The sequence below is a fragment of the Nannobrachium achirus genome (assembly GCF_963921795.1).
Source record: "Nannobrachium achirus genome assembly, chromosome: 4".
NCBI lineage: Eukaryota > Metazoa > Chordata > Actinopteri > Myctophiformes > Myctophidae > Nannobrachium > Nannobrachium achirus.
The window spans coordinates 22333173-22348514 of record NC_137813.1 but is presented as its reverse complement, the minus strand read 5'-3'; the positions used below and the strand labels follow the sequence as shown (position 1 = coordinate 22348514).

Here is a 15342-nt window from a genome sequence, read left to right as displayed (position 1 = left end):
GAGCTTCCTCATACTGTGATTGCATGCATGTGATGCAGCCACACAGTCATTTATTAATGCTCATTACATTAGCTACTACTATCTGGCCAATGGCCAGTGGTGGACAAAGTGCTCAACTAGTACTTGAGTCTATACTCCTGATCCACCTAGACATACTCCATGTCAAATAATAAGTGAAAGCTGAGTCTGTGCGTGATCATGTCTATGTTTTGACCCTATGTTCCCTCACTGAGGTTAGGGTTAGGTATGTTCCCTCACTGAGGTTAGGGTTAGGTATGTTCCCTCACTGAGGTTAGGGTTAGGTATGTTCCCTCACTGAGGTTTGGGTTAGGTTTAGGCATAGTGGTTAACTGGCCGGAGTACTTGTTTTTAAACATATTTTAAGTACTCAAAAGTAGGCCCACATGCCTTTGAAAAATACTTATATATTTAAAAGTGACAGAACCGTATCTGGTATTATTATCACTATATTGCGCTTAAAGTGGTTAATTCATAATGTACATACTGCTTTTTGACCTGTAGTCAAAAGTACAATATTTAACTTAAACTTAAATGTAGTGGAGTGAAAGTATAAAAGAAATGCAACTACTCAAATAAACTAAAATGTACTTAAGTACAGGACTCAAGTGCACTTAGATGCTGTCCACGTCCACCACTGCCATTAAACTCCATCCTGCCCCACCTTCCTTATAGGCTGGTCTAGCAACGGGAGTCATGGCTGATATTGTTCCAGTCAATGCCAGTTTGCCCCCCTGCCCCTTGGATGGGACCTTTGCCCTGCAGGAGGATGGCACCAGTGTACCACTGTCCTCAGTGGAGAGTGACAACTTTGTGTTTGTGGAGTCCAAGCATCCCAACAAGGTCCTAGAGGGCCTGAACAGTCTTCGGCTGAACAACGCTTTCTGTGATGTGATCATCTGCTGTGGAGGACAGGAGTTCTCCTGCCATCGTATTGTACTAGCCTCCTTTAGCTCTTACTTTCAGGTAAACACAGATCTTCAAGCATTTACATTTCGTCACTGTCAGGCAGAAACCTTGTATCTCCAATTTTCAAATTTGTACGTTTTTTCGTGAAGTAAAGCCCTGTTTCATCACACAAGACTGTCGCACACTACTAGTGAAAATGGCAGATCTACAAGCACACAACACCTCGCACCGCGTGGTGTTTTAAATCATTTTTTAAATGATTTTGGACATACAAGGTTTCCACCCGACAACAACGATTTCTTTCCCCTTTTTTTGTACACTTTAACCCTAGTGTCCCACATTTTGGCATGGCATTATAGGCAAGAAATTTATTTTTTCAAAAGCAACAGTGGCTATTTTCAAAATGGTTTAGAATTTTGTTTTTGGTGTGTTCTTTCTTTTTTGTTAATGAATGTCATTAACTTGTGCCTTGGCTTTCACATGAACCAAATATCGTGTTATATCTGATCAATTAGTTGTTGACACAATGAACACTCCTAGTGAGCCAACACAGTCTCCTTTTCAACCTGACACAGGCAATGTTTTCAACTGACTTGATGGAGTCCAGACAGGAACGGGTGGCCATCAATGGAGTAGAACCTCAGATGATTGGCATGTTGGTTAGCTATGCCTACACATCAGTAGTGGTCATCTCCAAGGCTAATGTGCAGGTGATGTATTATCATAAACCTTACAGTATATGACAGCAACTATTGACTACCTTCTTTGCGATTATACTATCGATCTACAAGCTCACAACACATTGCATTGTGACACGTGCTATCTTCAGTATTTTTGAAAATCCACTATTTTATTAAAATCTATAAATGTGTAATTATCAATTAACTAAATTGATTAGTTCAGTTAACTATTGTACCCCTAAACGTTATATACATTGTTTCCATTTTTGATCTGTCTGCATCTGTGTTCATGAAATCTATTTTTATTTGGTCAAGGCCCTGTTGGCAGCAGCAAATCTGCTGGATATCATGGCTGTTCGAGAGGCCTGCTGTAATTTTATGGAGCGGCAGATGGATGAAATGAACTGTGTCGGGATTCACTGCTTTGCTGAGGCCCATTCCTGTAAGATGTTGGAGAAACACAGCATGGATTACATGCTTGAGCACTTCAGTATCGTGTACCAGCAGGTCAGAGGCTGAGATGGATCTGTGCATTTCCCCAGTTGTTTTGTCTGTGTTTGGCTTTTTCGCTTATGCATTTGTGGTGTGTGAGTTACAGTACGCCACAGGCCTACGATAATGAAATATTAAAGGTGTGTATTAAAGATGGGGATTATTCTATACATGTTGTGAAAACACAGTACCAAAACTATGTTGCAGTATAATTTGGCATTCCTATAAACAAGAAATCTGTGTTTGACCAGCTTGTCCTGCCTCCACATTTCCCATACTCCAGGCTGTGATGTCAGGAGTGGATCTTCTTCCAGATTCTACAGGCAAACTCAGCAAAGCTCTGTACATACTTAATAATCAATATACACTTCCATTTCACAGTTATTAATATTAGAAAGGGTTGTACAGTTGTGCATACTGTACAGTCAGTACAGTATGCACAACTAGCAACTTCCTCCAACTGTAATCACAATTGCATTATGCTAATGCTATCTGTACAGTGGCCTTTTCAGAACTTCATTTTTAAGTAATTTCCATAAAAGAAATCTGCAACACAATTTTATACAGTATGTAGTGGGGGTACCTGCTTCATCTCTCTCTCTCAACGAAGGGGTCCTTGGCCTGAATGATGTTCCAAGAACCCTATTCTAGCATGTAAATGTCCTTATCTGTTGCCCTACTTCTAGTATTAATCAAACTTCACTGCCACAATGACCCAAACATCTGTGTAGAATCATTCAGTAATTTGTCAGTGATTATTGGATACATATCAAGAAGCTAGTTTCAGTTCAATAAAGCTATATTTTCCTAAATACTTTCCCCCCCTCCAATGGCTATGCTATAGTACGTTTTATTAAAAGGGAGGAATTAATACAGTGAAATACCGTGCACACCATGGTATTGTGGATGTGGTGCCAATTTATACAGTTAAATCCCTAATCAGGCAGTAGGAAACGGGGTTGTAATCTATCAGGAGATCTACTGCATTTTTTGAGCTGTGGAACACAAGCTCCCAATAGACAGGTATGTCCGTGGGTATGTGGGTGGGTGGCTGGCTGGGTGGCTGGCTGGCTGGGTGGCTGGCCGTGTCCGTAGTCTGGCAATACCTTGAGTGGCCACACACAACACACTAGTTAAAGGAGGGGCGCTGTTTTGTGCAGGCCAGGCACACTCACCACTCACTCATAGGAACAGTTTACAGTTCACACACACACACACACACACACACACACACACACACACACACACACACACACACACATAATTTATAGATCTAGAACACATAGAATTTATATATAGAACACTTAGAATTCATAGATCTAAAACACATAGAATCAAAATTATAGATCTGGAACTGCTCAAATTCACAGCTCCACTTCGAACGAGGTTTGATTTTTCATTGTCTTGCTTGCTTTCATTTCTGCCCCTAGGATGAATTCCTCTCTCTCTGTGTGGAGAAACTGACTGAGATTCTTGCCAACGACCATCTCAATGTGCCCAAGGAGGAGATGGTGTTTGAGGCTGCCATGTTGTGGTTAGACAAGTGTCCTAGCCGCAGGCCCAGCTTTGAAAAGGTCAGTCATTTTCTAAAGAGACCATTGAAAAGTCAAATGCTGTGGCATGCTTAAAGGGATGCTGGTGATCATAGTCTACAGAAACATCTATTTATTTATGTTTAGTGGGTCCCAAAATAATTGCCTGAACACATTATTGATAATGTAAAATTAAGTAGTGGTAATTAAAGTTGCAGTACCTCCTTATACTGATCTCTGAAGCCAAGTACCCCCTTCCCCTGACTACAGCATTTTGCTTATAAAATGTACATAAAAAGTCCTGTTCCAATGCCAATATGTTCAAAATAAAACTGCATAATGGCAAATACACATTTCTTTCTATTCAGTAACAGATGTACTAGTCAAGGTATTGATGTAATTTGGTTTAACAATTTACAGATGAGAAGGTTCACACAGAGACTATTTTGTCATTACCCATAACGGATGCCTGAAGAAGGTCTATGACCGAAAGCTTGCACTCTTATCTAACTGAAAATAAAGATCTTGATTTTGCACAGTTTTGAGAGTGCGGAGGCTCCCTTTAATTTTTCATCTTTCATTACCCTTAACAGTAAATTACATGTTCCCATTTTCTCCTGTACCCCAAGGGGTACACGCATTTGAGAAACGCTGGTTTAGGGTACAAAGAGTACAGTATTAAATGGTGGTGTGCATGCACATACTGCAGTTGTTTCCACACTTTGTCTTGCAGCAGCTGTAGAGATTTGAAGGCAATGTTTAAAGGACAACTTTTTTTTTTTTTTACAACAAGGGTTCATATTTCTATCGTTTTAGCGTTTTTTTGGTATTTTGATTTCAGTGCGTGGGGGCATGGGTACAAGTGGCTAATATGTCTTTTTAGACACAATAAGACGGAAATTTCTTTGTTACTATTTACACCAGCCCCCATAAGTCACATCCGCCCATGAAAGATTGCGGTGCATCTTGGGAATGGGCTTATTGTGTCTAAAAATACATATTTAGCCACTTGCATGCATGGCCCCAACCTGGGGGCAGGCATGCAAATCAAAATCGTTAAAATCACTAAAACGATAGAAAGAAGTAAATGAAAACATTTTAACACTCATCTTTTCTTTTCTCTAATGACTATCTAAAATATGAACCCTTGTTGTAAAAAAAACAAAGTTGTCCTTTAATGTTGTTCACCAAATATCCAGTTGGACGATCACATTATTTCTGTTCTATTTGTTGTTTTAAGGTGCTGGAGCATATCCGCTTGCCTCTCATCAGCCCCTACTACCTCCACGATGTGATCGAGTCCCTGGACGTGGTGAAAGAATACCAGGGCTGCCAGAAGCTCATCTCTGAAGCCAAGGACTATCTGCTGCTCCAGGACCGGCGGGGAGAGCTCTACAGCCATAGAGCTCGGCCCCGTAGATCCACAGGTAGCCTGCACTATACCAGTGGTTCTCAACCTTTTCAGGTCCCCAAAATAATCATATTTGAACTGGGCATTGAGGCATTACATTTTGTATAACACTAGAGGGTCGCGGCCCTTCGGGCCGCTCACATCTAGTTAAAAAAAAAGTAAAAAAATAAATAAACTAGAAGCAGTGCTCTTCCGAGCACAGGTCTCCACCAGGCCACACAAATCGGCCTGTTATAGCGCCACCATTAGGGCCATTTGAAAACTTTGGGGCAGAGGTTCTGAATTGGCATCCAGGGAGTGTGTGTGCTCATTTTGGCAGCGACCGGGCCAACGGCGCCGGAGATTAGCTGTACACAAACTGGGAGGACGAATCGGCCTGTTATAGCGCCACCATGAGGGCCATTTGAAAAATTTGGGGCAGAGGTTCTGAATTGGCATCCAGGGAGTGTGTGTGCTCATTTTGGCAGCGAACGGGCCAACGGCGCCGGAGATTAGCTGTACACAAACTCAGGACGAATGGGCCTGTTATAGCGCCACCATGAGGGCCATTTGAAAAATTTAGGGCAGAGGTTCTAGATTGGCATCCAGGGAATGTGTGTGCTCACTTTGGCAGCGACCGGGCCAACGGTGACTGAGATTAGCTGCACACAAACTGCGAGGACACACACACGGACGGACACACGGACACACGGACGGACGGACGCACGGACGGACGGACGGAGGGGAAAACATACTCTCCCCTCAGCCTTCGGCTGGTGGAGACAATAAAAAAGTAAAAAAAAAACGTTAAAAAGAAGAAAAAAAAGGAAAAAAATAATAATAAAACAAAAAAAAAAGTAAAAAAAAAAAAAAAAAAACCTTAAAAAAAAAAAAATGGGGGGGGAACTATTGTGGCGGAACTATTGTGCCGCAGCGCACGTTTCCGGTCGGACATATTTGACCGGCGGACTATTTTATACAGAGGCAAAATATGAGGGTAATAACGAATACAACTGTATACAGAGGTTTGGAAACGACATCTTGCAAAGGTGACATGGGTGTTTGAATTTTTAAGCTATATTTAGTACATATGTAGTACATCTTGGCCAAGTGGTTTGGTATTTAAGTTAGCGATACATGACCCGGAAGTAGATCACTTACTTTTTTGTAATATAAAGATTGTGAAAATAGCAGATCTACATTTATAACAATCTATAACAATTTCTGCCTCTAATATTCCACAATCTGGCCATTATTTTGTCGAGGTATTGTTAGGGATATTAAAAAAGTCCTTAAATTGCACAAATCGTCACCATTTTCAAAAATAGCAGATCTACAAGCTCGCAGTGTTTGTACTTGGCCAAAAGACTAAGACTAGACTACAAATATTTTCATATTTAGTCGACTAAACTAGACTAGACAAACTATTTCAGAAGACTAAAACAGGACTAAGACTAAATGGTGTTCTTCAAAAGGCTAAGACAAAATGAAAATTTTCTGAAAAAATTAACACTGCGCACAGCCCAAGTGGATTATCGTAATTACCAGTGGCGAGCGCCGTTTGATGGCCGTGCAGCTAGACATTTCCGTAATTATCCTTTTTATTTATTTTATTTGGAAAAGAAAGTACTAACTGCCTTTTATTTAATAAAGTTGGTTTGTCTTTGAACTCTTAACCCATTTAGGCCTGGGAATATTGAATGCTTTAACTATTGAAAAATAGCAGATATACAAGCTCACAGCGCAGCACCGAGTGCCGCGCTGCAAGCTTGTAGATCTGCTATTTTTGAAAAAGTCGTGAAAATGTGTGCAAATCTTTGAATATATGTATTTTTAAAGCGAACGTTTGTAACTCAAATGTTGCTTCTGCGTGGTCCCTGGAACTAAATATTTTGAGATGCGGGTCTGTGGCCAAATAAATATCATTTTGGGGGTCCTTCACATGAAAAAGTTTGAGAACCACTGACATAGTAGTCTCTCAAGAACAGACTAACTGATCTCCATTTAAGTGAAAAGGCCCTTTTCTTTGACGATGGCTGGCCAGATTGACGACAGAAACATAGGTTTTTCAAAAAATCTTCAAAGGATTAAAAAGACACTTATAGAATCGGGTCAAAAACTCAAAATTCAAATTTTCTCGATTTTTCAAAAATAGCAGATCTACAAGCTCGCAGCGCGGCACACGGTGCCGCACTGTGAGCTTGTATATCTGCTATTTTTCAATAGTTAAAGCATAAAATAATAATACACTAATGTGTACCCGTTATAAATTGGTTAAATCCACTCACAATTCTCTGCTCTCTGTCCATCCTCCTTCTCTCCCCTTTGTTGCCCTGGCAACAGGGACAGCTGAAGTGATAGTGACGGTGGGTGGAGAGGATGACAAGGTGGTGCTTCGCAGCGTTGAGAGCTTTGATCCGCTGACAAACCAGTGGAAGACTCTTGCGTGCCTGCCCTTCGCTGTAAGCAAACACGGGCTGGTTGTGTCAGGTGAGTAGTACCATCGGAGTCAACTGGCTTAGACCATTGGTTCTCAACGTTGGGTCAAAGGGAACTCCACCCTTTACTGGTCTGTAACTCAGAGTGTACACTACAGTGGGTTCTCTGTTTGTTACTACAGTAAATGACTACATTGGATCCATGGGAACACGAGTTTGGACATAAAAACTTTCTGCATGATAGTGACAATATAATCTTTAATTGCAATGAATCTTGAGCTCTGAAAATGTTTCTTTCTTTATCAATCACTTAAAAAAATCATAGGCTCTACTCTCTATTTGGCCGGAGGAGAGTTCCCTGATGGTTCAGCCAGTAGGGAGATGTGGCGCTATGACCCTTCCCGTGATTCATGGTTGGAGATGGCTCCCATGAATGTAGCACGTTCTGAATTGGGTAAGCCTGTCAAACTAAGGCATTTATATTCAACCTGGCATCTTTCTTTTCAGGATGTCATTATTTGTTTTGGAATAACCGCGAAGGGTTATTATTGAGTATATTAATATCTAGCTCTTATGATACATCATTGATACTGGATAGCCTGTAATAGTCTAGATGTCTCACTAGGACTGAGTAGCTATTGTTTTGGTAAAGCCTATCTTGTTATGGCACAGCTCATCCCAAAGGCCTTGGAGCCACACAGTATAACTCTAGTGTCTGACCATTTTTCTTGGCAGAACTACTTTACCACTGTCCAGAGTGTTAAACTGTACTGTACTTCTATCCATGATATGTTACATAAACTTGACCACCACCACCTAATACATGGACTGTCTCCTCATTTTCTCATTGATTATTGATTGATCTGAATTCCACCACAGTTACCCAAGACGAAGTTGCATACAGTCAATGTCATCTGTTCTAATGATCATTTTATGTCGTGTTTTCCTTTCACAACCCCACATGGTCCATAGGCCTGGTGATGCTGGATGGCTATGTGTTTGCAGTGGGTGGCTGGGAGGGCCGGTCTCGCCTGGACTCTGTGGAGTGTTATGACCCAAATACCAACACCTGGCAGTTCAAGGAGTCCGTCAAAATGGCTGTCACCAGCCCTGCTGTGGTTGCATTAGATGGACTACTCTACGTTACTGGTATGGAACACGGTTATGCTGCAGGTCCCCCCGGTGTCAATTGTCTAATGTAATCCTGGGCTCTACTAGAGCTGTCAGTTTGCCTCTAAAATCCCATTCGAATTTCATTCATTCGTTTTTATAATTTTTCTAAAATAGTCGAATAGTTTATTTAACACTTATGTTGCAATGATTTTTTCTCTTCAATGTCTCGCGTTGCCATGGTTACCATAGACTTCCATGTAATTGTGCAAGTGTGTAAAAAGTGCACGCCCATGCTTAGATGATGCACCACGTGTGTAGATGCTGTTCACAGCTTTCAAACAAAAAAATCCGCTTGGAAATCCGTTCAGGCATTCATGATTTATCAGCCATTATGTTTTCTACAGATGTAAACAAACATGGCTGCCATGTTTGAAAGAATGGGTTGGTATGGGGGTTAAACATGCAATTTCGCGATCGCGATCATGCCTAATACATTTCTGGAGGTCCAAAATTTTTTTTTTTTTTTTTCAAAAACGGCCCAAACTCGGGAAACTCGGGGTTGGCACAGCACTAGTACCAACACAAACTCGGGAAACTCGGGGTTGGCACCATATGTGTTAATATATAAAATGTATAGTTTTTTTTTTCCTTTTTTTTTTTCTTTTTTTTTTCTATGTATATATCTTTTTATAAAATGTATAGTTGTAAAATAATAAGCACATTATGTGCGCAAATTCAGATGCTATAATAGGCTGGGGAAAAAAAGCTAAGCTACAAGCCCTAACTACATTGCATCATCGACGGGCTGTGGGCTTGTAGATCGGCCGGAGGCGTGGCTAGCAGCTAAATTGCTTGTTTAGACAGCATTGTGTCCAGCGTTAGCGTACTAGACGAGCAGTGCGGAGAGAGAGAGGAGCAGAGGCTGCAGAGCAGATCGTAAAAGCCAGCTCCTCTAGTTACTGACGGACAAACATTACATTAGTCTTTGGCTGTCCGCTGTTGTCATAAGTTTCTTAAATGTTACTTTCAAGTGAAGCTGGGAAACAGCAGGAGAAATAGCCAAGTAGCTAACCAGCTAATACAATGAAGAAAGGAGAGGAGAGGGGCATAGCGATGCAGCGATGCAAACGGTGGTGTCTGGTGTCTCACAAAGTGCTGTGGAATAACTTACGTGCCCACTGCAGTGCATGCCATGTACACACGTAATTGTTGATCATTTGTGACTTGATGAAAGCATTTATTTTCGCAATGGGAGGTCAGGAAAAACGTTTTTTGTTTACTTTTTTTTTTTTATATATAAACTTTTTTTTTTTTTTAACATTTCGAATAGTAATTGAAGTATTCGACTTTCATCCATTTCTTTAATATTCGAATTATAGTCGAAAAACGTATTTCATTCTGACAGGACTAGGCTCTACACTCCCTCTGCCAACCTGGGAAGAGCAACGGACTGACCTCATGCTTCCTTCTATGCATGAGGAGTCCAAGCCGCTTCTTTTCACCTGACGGGGGTGTTTCCCCGGCTGGACGTAGCGCGTGGAAGGAACGCGTTATTCCAACCAACCAGTTCCTTTCCCCTCCATCAGACGCCCTAGCTGGCCAGGGGCAGGCAGTATAGAGACCAGGATTACTGCATGTTTTTGTGAGGGTACCTACCCTAGGAGACAGCGGAGAACATGCTAATTCCACACAGAAAGGAACTTTCGCCAAGCATTGACAATGAATGTTTTTCTATGTGTTCTCCTGGGTCCCAGGTGGCGCTGTTCTGGAGGATGGTGATGGCACAGACCTAGCCCAGGTGTACAATCCTAAAACATCTGTGTGGATAGAAGTGGCTCCTATGCAGATTGCGCGTTCTGGTTCAGCTGCATGTACTCTGAAAGGAAAGATCTACGTTATAGGTATCATATCCGTTCTTAATGGTTTTCACGTCAGCATTACTGCAGTTTTGGCACTTAATAGAGCCCACTAACAGTCCTTATCCTGTTATTTCCTTTTTACCTATAGGGGGTTGGCATGCCTCGACTGAGAACACGGACAAGGTTGAGTGCTACAACCCCAAGTCCAATCAGTGGACCATGTGTGCACCCATGAAAGAGCGACGCTACCGGCCCGGTGTGGCTGTGGTGGATGGAAAGATATACGTACTAGGAGGGGAGGAGGGCTGGGACAGGTAATACCTGATTTACACACTTTGTGTACTTGATTTCTCTGCTTAAGAAGGAGAGCTCTGTTTCTTTGGATTACTGCGTCACTTGGAACTATAAATACAAGATTTCTGAAGTAAAAAGTGCCTTTGGAGCGGTGAAAATTTGCGCTTTATAGCAGGACTTCTATTTAGCCCCGTTTTAGCTCGCGATGAGTCCCGCGATCTTTGGGGAACCGATGTTTTGTTTCTGGGTTATTTCGTCTCCTACCAACTATTAACAACCGAGGCTCCATCGAACGGTAGACAACGGCGATCTTAAAAAAAGAAGAAAAAAAAAACGTTAAGACTGAGCTCTCCTTCTTAGGCAAGGCTTAGTTACCAAAATTCTAAACTCCAGGCATAGAACGTGTTAAAGCTATACTGTGTAAGTTGCTCAACTAGTGGTCAGTAGCATTATAGCAAACCGCGGTCGCGTCTGCTTTTTTCAGCCGTTTTTCGCCGCGGACCGAGCCTTCAGACCACCGCGTCCGCCTCGCCTCGCCGAGACCTATCCATAGAGGTCTTTCGTGTCCCTCTACGAGCCTCGGTTGGGGAGCTACATGCTTAACTCCTAGCCCAGTGTAAACACTGCAGTGTAGTTCCTGAAGAGCTCGGCAGTGTATGATCTGGGCTTTGATTGGCCGGTAGGGAGACGCGTGTACAGAATGATGCATATGACGTAATTTTGCCGGGAAAAACAGCCCCGGTCACGGCCACCAGGGCTCAGTAGAACACATATAAAGAAAAGGCTTTGGGAGCTGAAATGAACAGAGTGGGTGTTCTAAAACTTTAGCGATTTAATAATTAGGACAATTTTAAGATTTGTTTTATTAAAAAGGTTACATAGTATAGCTTTAACTCGGGCTTAATTGGCTACTGCTCCATGAAAACCTGGATTTAAGGTGGCTGCTTGTCTCCACACCAGGCATTTTTCTCAAGGCTGTCGGTCTCTCCTCATCTAGGTATCATGATACCATCGAGCGATACTGTGAAGAGACGGACACGTGGGAAATTGTGGGGGAGATGCCTACCAGTCGCAGTTGGCTAAGCTGCGTGTCTCTCCAGCTAAGGAAGGATGCACACACAGCCAACGACTCTGGCCCGGCCGACGCCATAGTACCTGTGAACTAAGGTTGGGGAAGATGACGCAAAGCTCTTGTAGGGTGCCAAACGTCCCAGTGCAGCCATCATCCTTTCAGTAGTTATTTGTGCCCTCCCCCAGTGGGGGGGAGGAGGTGCACAGTCAAACGCTCCTTGCTTTAGTGACACGGACCAGGAAGGTGCCAACTAAACAGGAGGTGCAATTTTGTGCCAAGGTTTCTTGCGTCGCTGTTTTAGAGGGCCTTTTTTATAGATCTTTTCCCAGTGGCAAAGGTAGCGGGGTAAACTTGTGACGGCCTGCTGAGTCTTGCGTGCTTGGGTCTGTTTTATTGCAGTGATGACAAAGGAACGTCTCAACCAGGGACGTGCTGGCCATTGGGAAAAGCGGGACAACTCCCGAACCATTAGGAGAAAAAAAATGTATACAATGTCTGCCTTTGTTCCATTTTGGGGACTGGGCGGCCAACAAAGTAAATCGTCACTGTCGGGCAGAAACCTCGTATCATCATACAAGGCTGTTGCACAAAACTAGTGAAAACAGCAGATCTACAAGCACACAACGCCTCGCGGTTCACTAGTTTAAATACTTTTTTAAATGATAAATAAAAAACAAACACTTTTGGACATACAAGGTTTCCACCCGACAACGACGAAATATAACTCATCTAATTGGCCCACTGTCTTGTCACTTGTCATGATCTGAAATGGCAAATCTTTGAGTAGCAGCAGCAGCGCTATAGAGAGAGATCTCTCTCTATAGCGCACAATGAGGGTCTCTACAACTAATTTTCCCGGGCTGAATCAGGGGCCCAGCACGTCCCTGGTCTCAACCCACATGAATCCATAGCAACTGTGATCAATGAGAATCCTCATTCATTGAGTGTGTGTACAGGTTACAACTGTGTTACAGATGTCGCATCAGGTCAATGGTTCCCGGCCAATGTTGTGCATTTCTGTGTAATTGTTCAGTGGTGTTCCTCTATTGTTCTGGGACATATAGTTGTGAGCAAAACTGTATTCGTTAAAAGAAATGCCTGTAAATATGTTTGCTTGATCAAAAGATGCTTTATGGGCCAAAGAATGTTAGTTGTTGTGAATCAGTATTTTTGAAAGTGAACCAGTGAAAAAAGCTCACTGTATGCTAGAGGTCAAATTTGTCTGAACCGTTGCCTTTAATGTCTGTTGGCAGTCTATTTTTGTAATGTATGTATGTTTTTGTATGTGTGCTTTATGGAAATTAAGTCTTAATAAAGATATTGAATTCACTTATTCAGTAATGCATTTATGGCTTCTTCACCACCAGGGAGTGGTGTTGCAGCCTGGAACCCAGGCTAATGTTGAACCACTTGGAATAATCCCAGTTCAAACGTGTAACTAGTACATTATAATGCTCAAATGCAAAAAAAACAGCATGTCAACCAACCATTGTTGGTGCTGAGAATTTGTTCATTTTCTTCTGTAAAAAAATCTGCTTCTCAGAAACCATAGTTGTTTGCAAAGTTGATTGAGCTGCCCATTTTGAGAGATATGCGATCGTGTCATTTTGACGTTGATCTTAATTGAGACCTTGACCATTTCAAGACAAAGTTGAATCATGTATTTGTGCGTCCACACAGTACGAGCTAAGTAGCATAACATCCACTCCCACGTTAGGACGATGACCGAAGCGGCATTGTGCCGTTGTCCAATAGCCGTTTGTACAGTGAATCTGGGGCTTGAACTGGCCTGGGATCCGTCCTTTATGGTGACAGAAGCGGCTATAACAGAACGGTAGTATGGGACACTCCACAACCATGTCCTAGGGCCTGATTGGAGCACACACATACTGTAGGGCACATTCTTGTCCTCGCAGAGCAGGGGCAGATGGAGGATGATCTCCAGTGGTTCGGCAAGAGCAGCCGTCACAATCGGGGATGTGCACACATGGACATGCCCTTTTTATCTGTAAAAAGTGCCCTTTCCAGACCATAAATGCAGTTTTTATTATGGTAAAAGAAATGCTAATGCCCCCTTTCCATGCCATAACTGAAGGCAGCATTCAAGAGAATTGCCTTGTCCAACTTTTCCTGAACTTGAATGCAGGATCTTATGTTGAAAGAATTGCCCTCTGTGTAGAAATCCATGCCATTACACCACATCACCAGTATTCACTTGATTATGCTTAGTTCAGTGTGGTTCGAAAACCAACTTCTCGATTTTGTTCCGCTATTAATTGTGCACAGGTTTATGGACGCAAAGAATGTCAGCATTACAAATGCTGATACCATTTTGTCAAGAGGTATCAAAGACAAACGATGACCTCATTTTGTGGTGTTACGCTTCCACACACTGATGAATTCCTGAAGTGGAATTCATTTTTCACAGGCTTTGACATGCCTGGTTTGCATAAGTCGTGGGTAAACCCCTAGATACCTACAGTACATGCCAATTAAATACATATGTTGTTGCACAACACCCCACTATTACAAACAAAGAGAGAGAAGAGAGAAGGATTGGTTTCCCTTCATTAGCTCCTTTCCCGAGTTCTTTATTATAATTGGCAGCTTGCTGCTCATGATCCAGGATGGTTTTGGTCATCAAGTGGTATCAGCCAATGGGCAGTGGATGTGGTGGGGAAAAGTACAGAATATAGAATACTCTGTTAGGGTGCACACACACCAAAATACCTATGAGAGTGGAATCCGCATTCCGCCAATGCATTTCAATGAGAATGGAGCGTTTTTTTTTTTTTTTTTTTTTGCAGAAATCCTCTACTGGCATGAAACCACTCCATTCTCTTTGAAATGCATTGGCAGAATACTATAATATAGCCTACAAACCCAACATGTTTGTATTTGTATCAGATCATTATAGGTGTATATGTTTATGTATATAGTAGTAGTCTGTTTGCTTCACAGAGCTCAGAGAGAAGATAGTGTATGTAGGCCTATCCAGAATGTTTATAAAGATTATAAATGTGAACTGAAAGCAGTGAATGCAGGAATCAAAGGCAAAGCACTATGGCAGGAATGTATCATAAAACTAGTCCAATCCTTCCCCCTAATTGAAAACTTGAGTTACTATTGTAGATTTTGATTATTTTTTACAAAACATACAGTACCAAGTCTTAAGCCCTGTATATTGTACAAAACCCTTTTGAAAATAGCAGATCTACAAGCTTGTGAGTTTGTAGATCTGCTATTTTAAAAATATTTTTTATACAATTTATGCATTTGAAAACTACCTGTACATTCTGTATAATGAGTACTTTACTAAACTTGTTATACTTTACTTGAAGTAACTTTTGAATTCCATACTTTTACTTGTGAATAAAGTACTAATATATTGCAGTATTGATAACTTTTTCCACCACTGTTTTGTTCATATCCCAAACCAAACAGTTTCATTGCATGTTTTACCTGTAGTGAAACCAAACCATATGACTGGCTGTACACATAGGCTGTACACAGCAGTCAGAGCAGTGGATTGTGGGTAGCAGTGT

General features: G+C 41.8%; 1 protein-coding gene across 2 annotated transcripts in view; it reads left to right on the top strand.

Annotated features, from left to right (window-relative positions):
* LOC308283447 (uncharacterized protein) overlaps positions 1-13117 on the top strand; it is a 28706-nt gene extending 15589 nt beyond the window's left edge. Inside the window, exons 10-20 of one of the 2 annotated variants that reach the window (XM_080723879.1) lie at positions 694-984; positions 1503-1637; positions 1923-2114; positions 3530-3673; positions 4872-5058; positions 7365-7511; positions 7785-7913; positions 8432-8608; positions 10327-10473; positions 10580-10745; positions 11723-13117. In XM_080723879.1, coding sequence (XP_080580005.1) covers positions 694-984; positions 1503-1637; positions 1923-2114; positions 3530-3673; positions 4872-5058; positions 7365-7511; positions 7785-7913; positions 8432-8608; positions 10327-10473; positions 10580-10745; positions 11723-11891 — 1884 coding nt within the window. In that variant the 3' untranslated portion in view covers positions 11892-13117. Of the gene's footprint in view, positions 1-693; positions 985-1502; positions 1638-1922; positions 2115-3529; positions 3674-4871; positions 5059-7364; positions 7512-7784; positions 7914-8431; positions 8609-9977; positions 10209-10326; positions 10474-10579; positions 10746-11722 lie in introns of those variants that run through there. The other variant, XM_080723880.1, reaches the window with a different exon arrangement.
* Positions 13118-15342: the final 2225 nt, after the last annotated feature.